The sequence below is a fragment of the Pholis gunnellus genome, assembly GCF_910591455.1.
Source record: "Pholis gunnellus genome assembly, chromosome: 13".
NCBI classification, from domain to species: Eukaryota; Metazoa; Chordata; class Actinopteri; order Perciformes; family Pholidae; genus Pholis; species Pholis gunnellus.
This window is the reverse complement of record NC_136540.1, coordinates 23,567,414-23,587,465: the sequence shown is the minus strand read 5'-3', so window position 1 is coordinate 23,587,465 and position 20,052 is coordinate 23,567,414. Positions and strand designations below refer to the sequence as shown.

Genomic DNA, 20,052 nt, shown 5'->3' with positions numbered 1-20,052 from the left:
AATGATTTTATCGCACAATCCCTCCAGCTTAAGAGTTCCTACACAAGTTTGTTGTGTTGGAGGTTTACTTCGTCTGAACATTTTGATGAAAACAAAGAAGAAGTAATAACGTGATACTTTGCTGGTCCTTCTTTTCTCTTTGCCCTTTGGAGCGTTTGAAGTCAGCCATTTGGAGGAATAATAATTTCTCCGATCAATAGGCCCGAGTCATTATGTCGGACTGTCAACATGTCATTACGGCATGTTCTTGCTCAGTCCACATCCAGTGTAGGAAGTGGCAATGTTAGGAAATTAAATACAAATTTTATTTTAGCTAAAGATTTTGCATGAAATACCTTTTTGAAAGGCATGTTTGAGACGGCGGGGATTCCTCCCACTAGGAACATGTGGGAAGATATTTTCTGCGGTAAGCAAACGCCTGTGGTGTTTATGGATCCAGATTCCCAGTTTGGCTCGAAGACTGGATGATGATGATGACCGTGGCACGTATTCAAGGCCAGAAAACTGCTCCGGGTTTAAGGGAAGCGAGTTTCTGTTGCGAATGAATTATATGACTCTAGCCAGACTCAAACAACTTCTCGGCCCGGCTCTGTATATTTATTGAGACACATGAAAGGCTGCGGTGATTAATCAAGTTGGATTTCATATTCAACGCAGCACCACATGATTGTTGAGGTTTTGAGCCTCCATTGCACCATGTGAGGCTTCACCTACCGTCGTACGACACAGAGCTGCAAATAACGAGGTCGGCGAATACCGACAGAGGATATAGCTGTAAATACACAGCGGGGGGAAGAATTAACATATCATTCTCACATTCTCCTTCTCCTGTGAAACCTATTTACAATCATTCTTTCACTTCACGTCACCGCTCCCATCTGCAGCCGCTTTGTCTCGGGCCGTTTTTGTATGGTCAACATTTCACTGTAACTTATTTAGTGGATGAGTGAAGGCTGTGCAGGGCCAGTTTCATTATGTGCCCACAGTAAGCCAGATGGGCGGAATCATTGGAGCACCGCGCTGTAGCCAACATAATCAACCATTTCAAATCCACCAGTGAGCTAGAAAGAGCTTCTCAGAGGAGGGGGGGGAGGGGGGGGGGGGTGAAGAAGATGCCGATAAGACCAGAAAGTACAATCATTCTAAAGAGTCTTTTATGGACATCAGAGGTCCTGGGTGTATTTTTTTTATCTTACATTATCACCCTTTGTGTTAAGAATGAATGTTTTTGCAATTGGTTCCTAGCATTTCTGTTACAGCTGCCAGAAGCGAGACATGCACCAAAGTCATCATAAATCTTAAGATCCCTCTGCATAAATATAGAATAAGTCAAAGAAAACAAATGATGAGCCTTTAAGTCGGCTCTTTCCTACATGATCATTTCTCAAGACCTATTTTTCAAAATCAGGGTCGTTCTCTTCACTTCTCTACCACGACAGCGAGGTAGAAGCTTCTTCAAGTCACTGGTGAGAATGTTCACGATTATCCCTTAAATGGAAATCCACCATGATAAACTTATTGATTGTTTTTTATCGTTATCAATCGTGAAGCTTTTTAACATTTGTATTATTATTATTCCTGTCCATTGCTCATAGCTACAAACACTGCAAAGCGGAGTTCAAGTAAGATTGTGAAGAACCGTTTCCGTTGTAATTACCTAGTTGTCACTTTCTGGTTCAGCTGCGAGGGGAGAAATGAACAATAATTCATTGTTTTATTTCCCATGTTGAAAGCAATAGTCGAGCATAGTTCTGTTATGTTGTAGGTTTTGGGGTAAAATAAACACAAAAACACGTGAGGCCACATAAGATAACGCCAGCGCTGTAATTCTTCTGGACGAGTCAAACTGTTTATCGAAATGTCAAAACAATAGATCAGACAGAAAATCTCTGCATCTGTAAACACGGCGTTCTGATGGACGTGCTAACCAACCATATGAGCCCGCTGAGGTGAATGAGTTGTTTACTCCTTTTTAAAGCCGGACTTCCAAAGGTTGGCAACAGCAGATCTTCTGGCAAAGATCCCCGAGCTCACAGAGCAGTAAACAAAAAAAAACCGTAAGATAATTGGATCGATGTGCCACTGTGTGAGTTGGTCGTAGGGAAACAAACAGACAGGCGTAATGAGAGGATTAAAACGGGAACATGCACACGCTGATTTAATGAGGAGAGTAAAACTTCACCTGCTGCCATCGGGGAAGTTTAGTCCGGTGTGAAACGAATCATCTGCAGGCAAATTCTTGGCTGGAGTTAATGGCTCCGTGAGCTTTGTGTGGGGTATGTGGTTTTCATGCGCCAGCCAAACGGCTCCAGAGGACACCATGGATGCTCAAACAAAAAAAAAAGTCATGCTCTCACGAGCCAAGAAACTGCTGCTTATTCAACATTTTATTGTATCGTATTAAAATGATTGAGTAAGGGCCCGTAATATACAGCACCACCTGTATCAGTCCAAATAGAATGCAACATTAGCTTACAGTACGGTGCGTTAGACTCTAACACAGAAGGGTCAGATTGTAATGGTAATTGGAGTAGTTTAGTTTTAACCACAGTAATTGTGTGTTTTAACTTCCACAGACTAGTTAGCAGTGTGACCGGGTGCTTCTTTGTTTGGGGTGGGCAGGTCTCAGGAACACTGTTAGCTTTGGCTTAATAATTAACAGCCCAGCGTGCAGACTTCATCGCACTTCCTGGCCGGATCAGCAGAGATGACGGGACAAGCGCGACAGTACACTGTAACCGAGGAGTCCACACCGACGTCCATAATTTGTTGCAGGATGTTTTCTTACGCCGCGGTATCGTTCAGCTCTTATAATATTATTTGTTTTTACAGCTTGTTTTTTTTTCTTCTCTGGTATGTAAGCTGTTCATGAATCATGTCATCCTAACCAGAAGAGGCACAGCCCGTGAAATATTGTCAGGTTATCTCCCATGGCTCCACTTCTCTACATATGAGGTCTATGTATCTCTGGAGACCCATGTCTGTGTCAACCTCCCTGCTCTCTGCTGAAGTATCCAGTCCACAGTTTGACCAGAGGGACGGTGGAGGGAGGAACACCTGGTTATCCCCTCTACAACAAGCTGTCATAGGACCTAATGAGCTCCCTGATTATCCCCCCCGGGGACTACGTAAAAGCGATGCACTCTGTAAAATAAGCTTTTCTATTTTTACCCCAGTGGACAAAAGCCTGCTGATTATGAATCACAGGGTAATAGTCCATGATGCAGGTCAGACATGCACAGGATACTCCCGGGTTTGATTTTTGAGACTTTTAACCCTCTTGACACATGAAACGCAACTCTCCTGATGAAAACACCCTGCGACCCAGACAGACTTTCCTCCAGCGACAGTGGAAGACCGCCTGTCAAACGATGCTAATGACGCGCACCGGGGGAACCGTTGGGATGTCCGCCGCTGACAAGTGGCTTTTTTTTGTTTTAACCTGGGCACTTCTTCCTGCACCGCGTCACCGGCAATCAACCTCAAAGTTCTCTGCAGCCCGCCCGCATTCGCGGCCCTGACGTGAGGGTGATTAGCACTGACAAACCCGGGGAAACAGAGATACGTGGCATCAGCCGGGCCGTGTTTGTTTAGCCTCTGCACAGAGCTTGGCGCAAACAAGCAGGTTTTTTTGCCAAATGATGGGTGGCGTGTACTGTAAACGGACTGGTTTCCCCGCCGGCTCTAGTCAGCTTCAGCGTGTTTACTCCTGTGGATTGGCAGACCGGGACTGTATACACCGCTGCATTCTTTGGGCTGTTACTTTATCCTTGAGATGAATGAGGATGATGAGTCGCTCATCCTCTGGACTCTCACACAGGCTCATACCAAACCTTTCAGTCACACCCGCTGATTGCTACACACGTTGAGGAATCCCCACAGCCCTGCGTGGGTTTTGTAGAATAGCAAAACAGGGAAGGGAGTGTCCAGACACAAAGGTGTGAGCAGCGACAGGGGGAGACCTGGCCGGATCTGTTTCACTATGTCATCATGTGAAAGGGCCCCCCCGTCTTCCAGCTCCTCTCGCCTTTCAGCCGCCCTCAATGGGCCCTGGGAATTTCTCACCACGATCTGGTTAGCCCCATTACAAAGAAGCCCGTGGCCAGCAGCTTGAAAGCACTGTTCCTGTACACATAAGCACGAGCACGCAAGGGACTCCGCCAGCATTCATCACGGTGATGTATGAAAGGGAAACGAGGAATGACAAGCTGTCTCAGGTGGACTGATTCTGAGCCATTTGTGTGATCTGGTCTGGAGCTGTTGAATTAGGAACCCTCAGAGGTTGTTTCTCGTTGCCGTGTTTGCATAAGAATTCTCACTTCACTGGGTTGCGGACTCAGGAATTACAGTGTAAGCCACTTATAGTGGTCACGGATACAGTGATCAAGCGCTTATATGGATCAAAAAGCTTGGGACAGAATCATTCCTATATGAATAATGTTTAAATAATATACTTCTACAAGTCAGGTAGTCAGCTAACTGTGTTCATTTGTGTTCTTTACATACATGACAACATATGGAAAACCATTTTAAAGCTATATGGTAGGCTCAGGTTTTTTATTTTATTTTTCTGTCTGCTTCTCTTTGAAATGAGATGAAATAATTGTTTATTCAGGGAGTGCGGTTAGTGACAGTGTGGGCTCCGAGGTAGCTCTGACAGCTTGATGGACTAGCAGTGAGGGGCGGGGCTTAGCGGATGGTCTATTAGACTCTAATAATTAGAGGGAAATCTGCATAAAAAATGAAGAAAAATTAATATATATATATTTATACACTTATATGGATCAATTTGACCAAGACATCAATCACAAATCTCAGTTTCTATTCTTGTTGTGTGCAACAGGAATCAGTTCATTGTGTTTCACCTCATATGAATTACAACACATTGCCTCATATCAGTTACAACACACTCCCAAAGGCCACTTTGGGTGTACAGAACCAGAATCTACACCTATTCCCCGCTCAGCTGTTTGTTTCAGCCCTACAGTCAAAACCTCTGTGGCGCCGACAATTAGAAATGACAACCAGCTCTTATGTCTTTAAGCCGCCTCACGCGTTTCCTCTCTTTTCCCTCAGATGACACGGCCGGGTCACTGTTTTTCTGCTTCTTTTTTTTTTCTTTTTTCTGCTGTGAGACGAAGGGAGGCGGTTGATGTTTGCAGCGTCCAAGATATATGCCTTCCCAAGACGAAGGCCATGAGCAACACATATAAATATACACATAGAAACACGAAAGGCCGCTTCCAGCAGGGAGGGCCAGACCAGTTTATGAATATTGATGGAGTCTGGCTGGCTGAGCGCTGGGTCAGCTATAGGGCTGCACTACTCCAAACTGTCTGAACGTGTTTAACACAACTCATCGCAAAGACACCCGGTGCAGGCGGCTCTGCACCGCTGCCAACCAGACACTTAACTCAGGTGTTGTTGGTGCCCACTGGCAGAGATTTGGCAAACGCGCATGAATTTCCAGTTGTTCTGCGTCGGCCTGACGGAGGCATACATCATGAGGAGTCCTGGACTCCATTTTTTTAATCCCCCTCAGAGAGCTCCATAGTAATGAAGTCAAATGATGTCACCCATCACTCTCCTGTCTTCACCCATATCCAGTATCGGTATGTGCTGCGAGCTCGGCAACGTCTCTTCTCGTGAGGAAAACAATAGGAGGCACACATACAAATGCACACTCTCTCTCTCAGACATACAGCCGTGTAATGTGACATAGGGTCTCCTGTCAGACACACACTGTGGCTATTACACACACTTCAGGGCTCAAGGCGAGTAATGGAATTTATAGATAGCATTTTGTTACGGCTTCCGACTGAGTCAAAGAAAGCATAAAGCATGTCCAGCAAACGCTGTTTACCTTCGCTGAAGCCAAAATATTTATGCTTTGCTCATATCTGGTTCCCGATTTCTGATTCATACTTTCTAGACCGTGACCTTAAGAAATGCATGAGATTGGGATTTTCCTCTTCTTTTTTTTTGCATCTGGCCACAGAACAAGGCCCCCCCCCCCAGCCCAATGTTGCTATGCTCTTTCTGTTTCTGAACTGGTGGTGTTATTGATCTTGGCCCAACGCTTCAAACCCAATTCCGTTGAGCTGGCCCTGTGGACAGCGCAACGCCGTCATTTGGTCAGACCCCGAGGTTTACTCCGAGCCATGAATGGACCTCTTGTGTTGTTTGCACAGGTTTTGGACCGTTCCATCACCATCTGGGTTTTTCGTGGCGACACCCCTTGTCCCACTGAGCTTCTTTTGATAAAGTCCTCCTCCGATACTGTCATGACTGTCCATTTGAGGCCAGAACACACACACACACTGGAACATTGATAAAAACACGTTGGCACATGTCAAAATTATTATTATTACTGGAGCACTTACGGCATATGACAGAATACACTCAACATCGGAAAAGGTGCAGTGGCCCTTAAGACGATCATGGCCGACCCCTAGCCAGACCTGCCGGACCAAACGCCACCGAGGAGAGGGAGAAGAGCCGAGATGGAAGCTAAGCTAACCCTGCTAGGACCTGAGGCTACTCCACTACCCAGCCTGCTCCTGGCTGTCTGAAGCCCGGTCGCAGGACAATAAGATGGATGAAATAAGACCAAGCAGCGGGAGGTCGGTGACTGTAGAGTCCACGTCTTCACAGAGACCTGACTCCATCGTGGCATCCCAGATCAAGCTGCACTTGATGAGCGGACCGCTGGACTCCTGATGTTGAGTTTTTTATGTGAAGATGTCAGCCATAGTATCTGTCCAGAGAATTGTTTTTGTTGCTGCTGTTTACATTCCTCTTGATGCACTACAGGAATGCACTTCTGTTTTTGTTTTGTCATGTTTTTTTTGCGCTGAAAACTGCATTTTGTTCTGCATCCCTGTGCTGCATAATGACAATAAATAATCCTTGCATGTCATGCACACGCCGCACCGTTCATATCGTACGGTTTACACGTTATTCTGGCAGCTATTCAGACAGAGTGGGATTTGGTTATTCTATGTTGAGTACAAATTTGACATGCATGCACATGTGGCCTCTGAGTGCTCCTTCCTATGCCACACCTCCCGCCATTTGTCAAGCCTTACCAGAGCCAGTACAGCAGGACTCTAAATAAATATTACGGCAATTACCACAAGGAAACGGGTATTGATGTGATTTGGGGGCTGCTGATACCCTGAAAACAGTTTGTCTCATCCTAAACTGTTCAACAAAAAAACAGGGAAACGTGACCTTTGCCCCTCGGAGGCTCAAAGATATTTTTCTCTGTGGTTCCTTTTATTATCATGTCACTCATCCGTTATGAGCTCGTACACGAAGACGCCGTTATCCCCGGTGAGTGATGTTTCGGTGTCATGTGCGCTGCATGTCTTCATCAGAAGTGTGTGTTTGGAAGAAAAAAAAACATTGTGTGTGTGTGTCTGTGTCTCAGAGAGAGACACAGGGGCCTCAGAGATATACGCCGGACGTGCGGCGTGATGCTCCTCTGCTGTTCAGTAATATCGGTTAAATAAACTCCGCCAGACAAGAGCTGGCTCGCTGTGACATCACTCAACTGTTGGAGGAGATATTTCTGGCACAGACAGCTGGAGTTTCAAGGTGGCCTTGTTGATTTTTCTCTTCTTTTTTTTTTATTTCTTTGCTGGATTTGATTCTATCATCATGAAATAAAGCACTGTGATACAAGGGAGGGGACATTCAAGGCCAAATTTAGATGTGGAACCACAGACGAATCTACCAGGGTTTCTAATGTGCGCTCGCTCTCTCTCTCTCTGCGCCATTTCGTCCAGATGTCTTGACAGCAAGTTCTTTTTTTTTTCTAGCCACCCGCACCTCATCCCCTGTCTTTCCACACACACCTTACGTATTAGCGTGCATGCCTGTTATCAGGGAAGGATGCCCATTGTGTGTCCAGATGAGTAATGGACCGATGAGGGGGAGAGTAGAAACGTGTCATGGCGAAAGAATGTCTGCTTCAGACCTCTCCTGTAGGTGGTATTTCTTTCTTCTCCCAACGACACCCAAACACGGAGAATGTGCACACGTGTGCGAGTGATTCGCTGTAGCGCCAGCTATGTATAAGGTTGAAGGTTGAAGGATGCACGATGTAGGTTGTTTGAGGTTAATGACGCGGTGTGTGTTCCCTTGTCTTGCAGCTGAGATATCAACACGGCTTGACCACCCCAGACCTGCAGCAGACACTACCCAACCTGAAGAACTTTCTGGAGCACGGCCTGCTGGTCCGATGGTAAGAATCAGAACGACACAGATGTTTCTTCAGAGGGCACTGACGGCTGAAAGATTTACAGTGGTTTTGCTTCAATCACTCTTCCAAATAATCGGAAATGCTCAATTTCTTCACCAATCGATCATGTGTGTTCTGTCATCATTTCACGAAATGACTATCCACACTACCTTCATCAAAACAGAATCTGTTCCTCCTGTAGTAGTATACACACCATAACACCAACCCCCAACAAACTCAAAGCCAAAAATAGAAATAGACAAACAATGCAACAAATAGCTCAACAAGTGGGACAGATATAATACCTGAGCGCATATTACAATTTAGCATAAACCACGGCTCACTACATTTCAATGGGCTTGTTTGAAGATGTGAAGCACTTTCAAACTAGTCCTGTTTGGATTTTTTTTTGTTTCCCAGGATACGGTTAGTCCGAGGAGTAAAAAGAGTCCACATCTTGAGGTCTTCTCTCATAAGCTGAGACAGAAAATACTTCTATTTAGAGGGATAGTACCGTTTTTATTGAAGCAGGCTTGTATGAAGTACTGCTCCGTTGTCGGAGTATACAGTAGTTGGAGTTTGTAGAAACAGACGGTAGTACCAGTGCAGGAGCAAAGCAATACCCACAAACGGGGGGCGCCTGTGTCTAAGTGGAGAACAGGGCCGTCCCAGGGCCGATCGGCGGTTCGATCCCCGGCTCCGCTAGTCGGATGTCGAGGTGTCCTTGAGCAATACACTTAACCTTATTTTAGACTCCTAAAAATGAATTGACATCAGTGTAAGTGTGCGCTATCTTTAGAATACTTTCACCACTTCACCTGCCGTCAAACCTGGCTTTTCCAAAGAGGAACTGAAGCTTTTTTATGTGCTCTCTTTACAGCCACAGGCCTCCTGTGACAAAACCAGGAATTTTATCTCACAGAACACAGAAGTCGCTGGTCTACCGCTGCCTTGTACGGTGTGTTTTTGTGACTTTGGTGTTTTAAAAGGTTAGTTCAGATTCACCAAAGTCACAGTAAATTACTCTCAAGGAATTCATTATGTGTTGACACCAGGCTTTGCGATCTCTTTAAGATTGTTCTAGCGTAAGTAAGAACTGTACCGATGCCAGAAGATTGGTCTGACACAGCACAAAGCATATGAGTGTATTAGGTAAATGTTAAGAATGCTACATACTACGCCTGTGTAACCATGTAGCGCCTCCGCACACCATCAGTGCCTCCACTTGTAAAAAGAAAAAGCAGTGCTTGATGAGATTTGCAGCAGCCACTTTGTCCCCTTGAAGTGGAATGCTTAGATCTCTGCCCCTCTCCTTCTACAGACTTATGGCCTGTAAGTAACCCTTCACTAAAACCCGCGAGTCGGTCTGCGTCCGACTTCAGCTCCACTGCTCTATAAAAGAGAAAGCTGTCTTTGATCCCCACTCCTCTCCCGGGGTCAGCAAAGGGGAAAATGTGTAGAACACACATTAATTGAATAATCTTTTGTTTTGAAAGGAAAGAAGCCATGAAAAGCCCTCCACCGCCGCCCCTCCTTAATGGGAAGTGGAAGGGCCTGAAGATAGATGAGATGAAAGCACGGGCCCGCTAAGCCTTAGAGCTATGTGTGTCCATACACATGCATGGAAGAAGTGGAGGTGGAAGTGTAGCAGTTCTACAGTGGCTTTCCACAGCCACACTCCATGTACGACAAGAGACCACAGGGACAGGAACATGTCTGACGTCATCAGCTGAGAATCAAGAAGCTGCCTTTCTCAGCAGCTCTGAGCTTCTGAAACATACATTGAGATTAGTCGTTCACACAAAGATCTATATGTTTATGTCTTATCTATGTAGATATATATATAAACTTAGCACAAAAAGTAAGGAAATTTGTCTCTGTCTGACATCCCCTGTTATATGGAACTTGACCTTCACTTTGGAGACGGTACTAGGGCTCACTCCAAATAATGCCGCAAACGTGTCAAACGTCAAACGTGGCATGCCGATTCTTGGAGCATTCACCTACTGACCACTGTAGCAGGGCCCATGCTCACAGGTGCTGCCAATCCGGTGCCAATCAGGCACCTGATTGTCAGCACCTGGGGGTACCAGAAGCTCAAAACAAGAGTCAATAGCAACAGCAAAATAAGCTGTTTGGCAGAGAAGATTTGGTAAATTCTTCATGTGTGCAATCCACATACTCAGCTGTGCTGCTCATTCCACAAATACATGTTCCTTACAAATGTGGCACCATTTTAGAAATAAACAGGCTTTCCAACGGTATAAGATTTATTGCCAAGAAGCATTGTTAAAACAAAGAAATAATCTACAAAACACAAATGTCCTTACTTTTTGTGCTTAGTTTATATATACGCGGATCGATCCGTTGATCCTCACAGTTCGGCACACGTGAACCGCAGATTAATGACTCAGTTTAACGTTAACCATCACAGTGTGAAATAAGGTTTTACTGACATCGTTATCCGTTTTTCTAGTCGCCGGTCTCTGATCATGTTACATTGTAAACATCCAAACGTGTTTGAATTGACAGAATGAGAGCTAGTGAAGTGGCTAATGGACAACGAACGAAGGTTACGTTCACTTACATTATGATGCGTTCAGGCTCTGTTCAGTCAACATGAGTATTGGGCGAACGGTATCATGTGTTCACATGTAATCTCGTAAAATGTAGCGTTGGTGAGAAACTTGAATAAATCCAGATGTTTGAAGGAGATGTTTTCACAGCAACATAAAAAGATGTTGGAGATGAATTATGAGCTGTTTACACTAACTGATAATACATCATTACAACCACTAATGACAAGATTGGTTTTAATCAATGAAAATACAATCTTTTATTTCCTAATTATTTGAATTGTGTGCCTTTTATGAAAAGAGACTATACATGACTTTAACAAAGTAAAAGGTTAACATTTGGAATTCTAAAAGAAGTCTAAAAGTCTGGAGCCTTGTAGACCAGCTGCTATAATCAAACAACAAAGCGATCTGTATCTGCCAATATGGATCATCAATGATCTGCAATTTTTATCAAAGGCAAAAAAAAACGTGATCAGGGATCTCTAAAAGTTATATTTGCTCCCTTTTTGTTGTTGTTGTGCTGATCCGATTTTTTAATCCAATCCGCGACTCTGATCCGTGATCCGATTTCATCCGTGAGTTTTATGATCTGTTGCGCCACTGATATTTATATATATATGCTCAAATGTATGCAGTTATAGTTCAAATTGCCCCCCTCTCATCATGAGAACCATGCATATTGCAACTACAGCCAAACTTAAAGCCTCCGGTGAGGATGAGGAGGTGATTGTTTCACAATGCCCTGTAATAAGGAGGATATGCGTTGATTTTTCTTCACACTTCTTCACTGTTGCGCTGTTTCCTTCCCATATCAGTTCCAGTCTGTCTTTCGCCCGTTTGCCAAAAAGCCTACATTCAGATACAATTTCCAGCGCTGGGACCCAACTCATGAAATATGGATGTATAACAAAAAAAGCTGCCTAGCAGCTGCAGATAATTACCTTATAGACTGTGAGAGAGACTAATCTGCTTCCTCCATCCCTCCTTGCCACCTCTTTTCTTCCTTCCACGCATCCAAACAAGGATGATGTGATGAAGGATATGACCAAGGGCTACGTTTCCAGAGCACATTTGGAAACGGTTCCTCCCTCCATATAGAACTAATTCAGCATGCATTCAGTCTGCAGGGAGAACCTTTCCCCAAAGCGCCAAGACCCACACTAGGAGAGCATAGCGGGTTCATCTTGAACATTTTATACTATTTTATATATAGATGAAAAGCTGGGTGCATGGGACAATTAAAAGGTTGTACCACAAAGTACGCCGTGCTGTGGGCTCTATGATGCTCCTCTGGTGAGCTGCTGATCTTTATACATTTCTAAACAGCACTGTCTCAGAAACACATCATAACATGTTATCATATATACAGCCCAAGTCTTCTGAAAAATGGGCAGTATAGTTTTTTTTTTTTTTTTTTTTTAACTTGCTGAAGGAGAAGACACAGCGGAAAATGGTGAATCTATTACCCAGAGGCAGACAGAGACAGTACCAGAAACCAATTTTTTGTAAACTGTACAGTCTGCCGAGATCAAAGCAAACGCGTTCAACATGCTGCCATTTGCCGCTCCACATCCGCTGAGGGCCTGGCCGAGGTTCACAGGGCCCGAATCCCGTTACGGTGCCTCAAACTAGGGCTACGTACACGGGGGTGGGGCGGGGGGCGGGGGGGGGGGGGCAAGGTGTGGCAGAGCTCCTGGCCGGGCAGATTCAACAAAAACCGCAGTAGTCCCCCTGTGTTACATGATGTACACAAAGGGATGCGATATTTAGACAGCTGCAGTCTCGTCAGAGAAAGATAAAAGGATATAATCTAGAATTTATATACCTAAAATAAGCATTTGCAATGTACATTAAGCCCCACAGGTGCCCTATGGATTTACTATATTTATTATAGCGAATGGTCATTTGGAAGGATAAATCAAGAATATTTTCTTTTCCCTGTTCATGTGATATTCCACGTCCTCCTTATCCATTGGGAATAATAATACCATTTCCATTCCATTTCTCCCTCTTTAAACCATTTCTCTAACCAACCACAGGTTTACATTTATTTATATATATATATATATTTTTTAAATCTTCTCAAATTTGACAAATGGCATAGATGTTATTAGAACTTACACTGGAGATGAAGAGTACGTTTTTACCCTCCAAGTGTGTGGAATACTGCTCATAATTTTATTTAACAAATTAAGGTAAACTAAATTGGTTCAACAAAATAATCTTAATTCAAGCGTATCATAACGTAAAGACCTGTAGCAGAACAGGAAGTCGCTGTGCACGGAAAAGATAACTTGTCGTTGGATTTTCGTACATTAAATAAACAAGATATGATGTGCCAGTCAGTGAGCTTTAGAGGCGCTGGTAGGGACGTTTTGTACCGTTGGACAGGGCCAGGATGGCTGTTCCCCTTTGTTTCCAGTCTTCCTCTCTTTCCAGGCTGTAGCCTATTTATGCACAGACAATGCACAGTAATGAACATTTCTCTAGAAGATGTAGTCCCTGGACTGTACAAAGCCATAGAAGTCACATTATTGTTATAACCATTGAACAGTATGTGCGGGGTGTTGATATTGTCAGCTTGTTGATCGTGTTGCTCATGCTGTGCTGTGGTGAGTCCCTGTCTTCAAAGGCCAGACAGTCAATAAGTGCTGCCCTGTGAAAGCAAAAAGAAAACTTAGCTTCCACCCCAGCGCATATCGAATTCTTAGTAATGTTTGCTCTTTAAGTTTCACAGGGATTTCCCTAAACCACATCAAACGGACAAATCTTATCTGCCGTTGTTAGTTTTGGCTCAACATCTCGGCTCCTTAGCAGTATTTTGATATGAACAGGAGAATGTTGTGAAGCCTGTCCGGGGATTGGACATTGAAAAGTTCTGGCTTACTGAGTCGGCCTGAAATATGCCAGGTTTGACATCAGCGGTGGAAAGGAAGAGAGCGGACAAAAAGGAGTTCTGGCTATTTCTGGCTCGGCATGTCAAGTTTTCAGCTTGATGAGTCAGGCAGAGGCATCTCTGGCAGAGTCCAGTTACATTGTGCAGTGAAGCTTTTGTGAGGCTGATGCAGCAGTCCATTGACACAGACTTACTGTAGGTGGTAGCTAACAGTGGCGGGAGCTTATCACTATACAGCTGTGAATCATACATTTTTGGATGAGCAACAGGCCTTTTTCCCATCAGTATGGTATATCAAGCTGCTGTCATGAATTCACTTTGCTTGTCGCGAAGCCTCAGATGAAGTCCAAGCGGTGCAGAAAGTTTGAAATCTAAACCTTCTGTTGTAAAGCTCCATTCTTTTTAATAGTGTACATATGGACGGTAATTTCCTCATATGAATAGAATAGGTTATTTTATCTTTCTTCATTATTATTGATACAGTGATTGTAGTTGCCATTGCAGCGGAAAGTTTAACACATTAAACAAATTTATGGGATGAGGAATGCTAAAGACGTGCCCAATAACATCATTACATGCTCAATAACTACTGCTAGTGGGCCGCAGCATCGAACTCGACGGACATCAGTAATGCACGTGTCATGACTCAGGGATGGCTGGCAACAGATCAGGAGTGAATCAAGTCTCCACAGATCACTGACGCAGTGAATATTTAATCCTAACTAAGTCTACAGCTCACGAGCAGCACTGTGAGGCTGTACTTTGGCACAGTGGTGCTCTGAGCTAAATGCTAAAATGCTCACAATGACCATGCTGAGCAGATATAATGATTACCATGCTCACAGCCTTAGTTTGGTGTTTAGTATGTGGCCTACAGCTGAGGCTGATGGGATTATCGTTATCAAGTCCAAAGTATTGACACATTTTTAGATTTTAACTGATGATGGCACCAGATGAAAAGTTTAGTGATCGCCAAAGTCATAACAATTGATCCTTCACCAAGCCCCGCCCCCTGCTTATTATCTGTCAAGTTGTCAGAACTACCATTGAGCCCACACTCTCACTAACTACACTCCCTGAATAAATGTCAAATTTTTTTGGAAAAAAGGAGAAAGAAAAGCAGGTAGAAGGGTTTAAAATATGTGTTTATATATATAAAATATATATATAATATATAATTTTGTGGCCTTGCATTCAACAATTGTTGAGACATTTCACTTAAAATTACAAATGTTAACCTCATGGTGGCACTCAAGGAAATGTCAGGGAATCACAAAAGTCTTTAAGATTTATCCTCTTGGAACCATGAACATCTCGACCAAATATTTTGCCGATCCATTTAGTAGATGTTGAGATTTAACTAGAGAAGTGAAAACTTGACCTGCTGGTGGCGCTAAAGGAAAAGTCAGGGGATCGCCAAAGTAGTAAGATTCATCCTGTGGGGACCATGAATGAAATTTAATGGCAATCTGTCCAACAGTTGTTGAGTTCAGTCTGGACCAAAGTGGTGGACCAACAGACAGACACACATTATCATCCCTTTTACCTCTTTTAAAAAAAGCATTTTAAGGAATTTTAATGTTATGACTTTCCAGAGGTTTGCTTGGCCGAAGTCCTCACCGACACACCCAGTCTCCTCTGGTACTCACACACTGCATACGCTGCACTGTATGACACAAATAAAAGAGAAAATGTCGGCCAAACATAGAAACTGAGTGGAATTAGATAACATGGTCCAAATACGAAATTCCTCATTATACAAACGACTTGGTGTGATGACCATGTGATTTTTTTGCCAGTGTCAATAATACATCTGCTTGTGGCATAAATTGCCAGCTATATTCAGACCAAATGGATTAAATTAAAGAGCCAGCTGGAGAAGGGAATGGAAGAAAATGGGTGATAATTAAAATCAAAGACTCCCAATCCTTGCCGAAAGGACATCAGTCGGTCAAGCTAAAATACGTAGGAGTCACTTATTAGCTTTTTATAAATGATAGAAAATCTTCAACTTTTCGCTCAGTACCAGTCGTCTCCGTTTTCAGACCTGCATTGTGTTTCAAAGAGCCTGAATCACATTTTCCATTTACTTAAATGATAATTAACTTTTCATGACATCCGTCTTTCTTACTTTCTATCCGAATTCGCTTCCAAAGAACCCCTGATGGTTTCATTTGGAAAGTCACAGATAAGTGTTTGAGATGGCAAAACGTTCATTCTTTCTTTTTTACATTTGTCATTCCAGCAAAAGTAGGTGTTAAAGAGCACATTGTTTCCATTTTTCCCCAAAATTCCTTGCTGCAGCGTGAACCACATGCTCATTAGGAGGGGGGGGGGGCAAGCTACAGTCAGTTGTATTAAATTATGTGTTTAGATGGAAATGCGCTGCCAAGTTAAGCACAGTCCATCTCCTGTTCTGCACCCCTCATAGGAATTAAACCTCACAGCATGAGGTCATTACCCTAAACCTTTATTGTCTTAACGCTGACCTTGGCTGACGGTCCAATATGTTCCTCCAATTAGCTGAAATGTCATCCAGTATTTACACGTCGTTACCTTCAGACCGTCAGTGGTTCTCATTTACTGTATCACAGGCGCTTTGAAGTTTGACAAGTTTCTCTTGAAACTACACAGGCTTCTCAGCAGAGTGTCCCGCCTGTGAACCCTGTCAGGACCACCTCGGCACGGTGCTGGTGAGGGCCAAGGTCAGGCCCCTTTTTACAAGCCGTCACGTGTTTGGTGGTGGAACTGTCCATCAGGCAGCGAGCGAGTGCACAATAAATAAATGCATTCTTCAAATGCCACTATTATAAAGAAGCTGCAGGAGAAAATGTACAAGGATATCTCTTATGACTGCATGTCCAACTGAATAAAGCAGAGATCTGTCCTCACACGTGAATCTCTGGAGCGCACAGGGAGGCCCTGCTTCACCTTTGACCCCAACAGTACAGTGCATCGGCTCCCGACACAGTGGAATGGTCACGTTAACCGGAGCGCTATGTAGTCCCGTGATTTTGGCCCCGGCTTATCAGCAGAGGCAGTAAGGCCCCCATTTAAGTGAATTTATGGCTCCTGTACTGGGGCCAAGCAAGGTGTCCCCAGATCACAAGTCTGTTATCTGTTAAAGAGGAAAATGTCTGACATACTTGGGTGGACGCCTGCTACGCACTTCCAGTCAGCAGAAAGTGGGTCCCACAGGATGCACAAATGTTTTGTGAATGTTGTAAGTTGGACAGATTTGCAAAGAACTGCAGCTGTCTTTCTCCTGGACCAGGGGACGGAGTTGGGTGCTTAAGGTGGAGGGGTGAGATAAATGGAGAACCAGGTCCAAATGGAGCCTGGGTGTCTCATTCGACTCTTCAGGCTGTCCCGGGCTCTTATGTTGGTCGTAGAGATTGTTGCTGACTGTAATAAATCAAATACAGACTAAGTCTCGTCTGTAGTTTGATACCGCACTTAGAAGTAGTTAGATTGTCGTTGCTTTATAGTCGTGTCCTTGATTATTTATTGTCTTTCTCTTTGTCCTTGTTCCTCGCAGTGACAGACACCATGTCTCAAGCTCCATCCCAGTGCCGACCAAGTCTCAGCTCGGTGTTTCTGCTGCCTCAGAGATAGGCTACCCCTGCCTCACCAGCTCCCCAGACCGAGGCCTGAGAAAAAGGGCGAGCTCGGAGGCAGACAAGTACAAGCCAACTCCTCCACCCAGCTACAACACAGCCATGGGTGAGGAGCAGCCCCCGGTTGGCCTTGCACCGCCCTCTCCCTCGCCTTCACCCAAACAACTATCCTCCTCCCTCGATGCCGGCATGGCCTCACTTAACCTGGCCAAGACTACAGAGTCCAAAGAGGAGGGAGGGCAGAAGGAAGAGAAGGAGGAGAGCGGGGAGACGGCGGTGGAGGAGGAGAGACGCAGAAGCCTCGAGATCAAAGAAGATAAAGAAGAAGAGACCGAGGAGCGGCCACCCAGCAGCACTGTCGCACCAGACTCTTCTGCAGTGCAGGAAACCGGTGAGGAAATTGTCCCAACTGGCGAGCACACGGGTGCCATGAACGGCTCTTTGGTACCAGGACAGGCGCCTGTCAGCCTGGTCCCGGAGCTGCGCTGCTCTGTGGAGCAAGCCGAGGAGATCATGGGCACGGAGGCCACCGGTTTAGGCCTGGGGATGGGGATGGGGATGGGGGGTGGGTTGGGTTTAGGCCTCGCAGACGAGGCCCGGATGGAAGACTACCACTGCATCCCTGTGGACCACGCAGTAGCCGTGGAGTGTGACGAACAGGTGCTGGGAGAGCTGGACGTCGCCGGCTTTGAGGAGTTCTCCAGGCGCATCTATGCACTAAACGAGAACATGTCCAGCTTCCGCAGGCCGCGCAAGAACTCTGATAAGTGAGGTGGAGGACCGGAGTAGAGAGGGAGGGGTGAACAAAACTTACACAGGGGCAGGGACACGAGGACAGCTGCTTACCACAGCATCAAAAATAAAATGAGCTATTCTGGAATAACGACCAATTTGCACTTATTGTAAACATTTCCATAGTAATCTTTGAAATGAAATACAGTTAAAAGTGCAAGTATTGAGACGGCAAGCTTTACTTTTATTTTTGATTGCAGCACTACTCAATTTTTTTAATAATGGATGGGATCATTATTCTGACATTTCTAGCGTTAACAACCGCCCCAAGAATTAGTGGCAGTTATTGCAGTCTGTTGTTCTATAACTGGGGACCACATGTGTATCACTCGCACTTTGTTTTCCAACCCCTACTGCAGTAACAGCCCTTTACTTCTTGTGCAAAACACCAACTGCATTTAAGATTCACATCTAAACTCAGCGCAGCTTCAGTACATCAGTCTACAAAGACAATTTGACAATTATAAAACCACAAGACGGCCATTTAAAAAATGGTTGAAACTAGCAGTTTTATTAAAGTGAATCGAGTCCGCTGTCCCAGCACTTACACTTTTGACCGTACAGTTCAAGCTTGTGTGGACGCTTCCCGAGCCTTCATTCAGGGTGCGAGGCAGTGGGTCCACGCAGGAGGGAGGGCGTGTTGTGTACGCACGTGTGTGCATGCAACCACAGTCAAACAATCGCTGTTAGGTGGCAAGTAATCCCACCGATGACCTTTTGAACACGGCAGGATTCTGCCGCCACAGGATGAGATATTCCCTAACCGTCCCCCCCCCCCCCCCCGCAACGGCTCAACCCACCTCGCCATTCTCCACATGGGAGTCGAATTTCTCCTTCAGGTCTTTAGAGGAGGATCAGGTGGCAGGTCACGGCACATGGCAGGGATACGGTGCAATTGTTTTTCTGTCCATCTCCATGTCCTCTATTTTTCTCTTTCTCTTTTTATTTTTTAATTGTTTTTTAATTTTAACGTACCCTATCAATATTAACGTTAATGCTACGTCCACTGATTCTCATAATCAGTAAACCACAAATGTAATTCTGTGTCCGTGTTCTGTCTGAATGTCTCACTCAGGCTCTGCTGTAAGCGATAATAGCAAGTTTCTCAATCCCAATGTCTGTGGATTTTTTTTGTCCCCGTGTCTCCATGTTCTGAATGCTTTCTTGCACTGGTATTCAATTATTGCTTTATTTATGTCTCGCAACAATTGCGTGCGCTTAGTTTTCCAAGGAAATCAACATTAAGTTTCATGTCGTTCGTTAATGTTGTCAAATGTTAGACTAATGTAACCGGTGTCTGGGTCCCGACGTGGACAGCCGCTTTGCATCGCCCGCCATGACAAAGATGGACTCTCAACCGGCAGCCCTCTGTGTGTTGCAGATCCAGTGCTGTGGTTTGCTGACTGTTGAGAAGTATTGTATTTAAAGCTAAAAGATGAACAATGTTCTATCATTTCCATAAAATGCTATACAGTTCAGTAAGCGACCATGTACAGATACTTTTGTATGGAGGGGTGTTTTTCTTTTTTTTGTTATTAAAGACTTGCAGTCCAATGGCATCGAGGTATGTAGCCCACTTTTGTTTGACTTTGAGGTTGTTACAATTAGAATGACTGTATGGAAGTGATGATAGTTTTAAAATGGTATAAAAAACGTACAAAATTCCAGTAGCTCCTGGAAACCGAGTATACAGTAGTGTGATGTTGGGACATTTCTTTTTACAATCAACACTTGAAAAGATAAAGGCACTTGCAAATGACAAGGTAGTAGAAAATATAAACCAGACTTTGGTGTTTCAGTTTTACCTCTTAACTTGAGACTTCATTAACCCTTTGCTTTTGCTTTTAACAAAAATTACCAAAACACTGGCAATGTGGAAGATCTTGGGTAGATAATGAGAATAAATGTGAAACAAAATTTAAA

At 44.4% G+C, this 20,052-nt stretch overlaps 1 protein-coding gene across 1 annotated transcript in view; it reads left to right on the top strand.

Annotated features, from left to right (window-relative positions):
* The window catches only part of uvrag (UV radiation resistance associated gene), an 86,410-nt gene extending 66,723 nt beyond the window's left edge, over window positions 1–19,687 (top strand). The window contains exons 14-15 of the mRNA XM_079171330.1: window positions 8,157–8,248; window positions 17,259–19,687. Of these exons, the coding sequence (XP_079027456.1) occupies window positions 8,157–8,248; window positions 17,259–18,108 (942 nt within the window). The 3' untranslated portion in view covers window positions 18,109–19,687. The remainder of the gene's footprint in view (window positions 1–8,156; window positions 8,249–17,258) is intronic.
* Window positions 19,688–20,052: the final 365 nt, after the last annotated feature.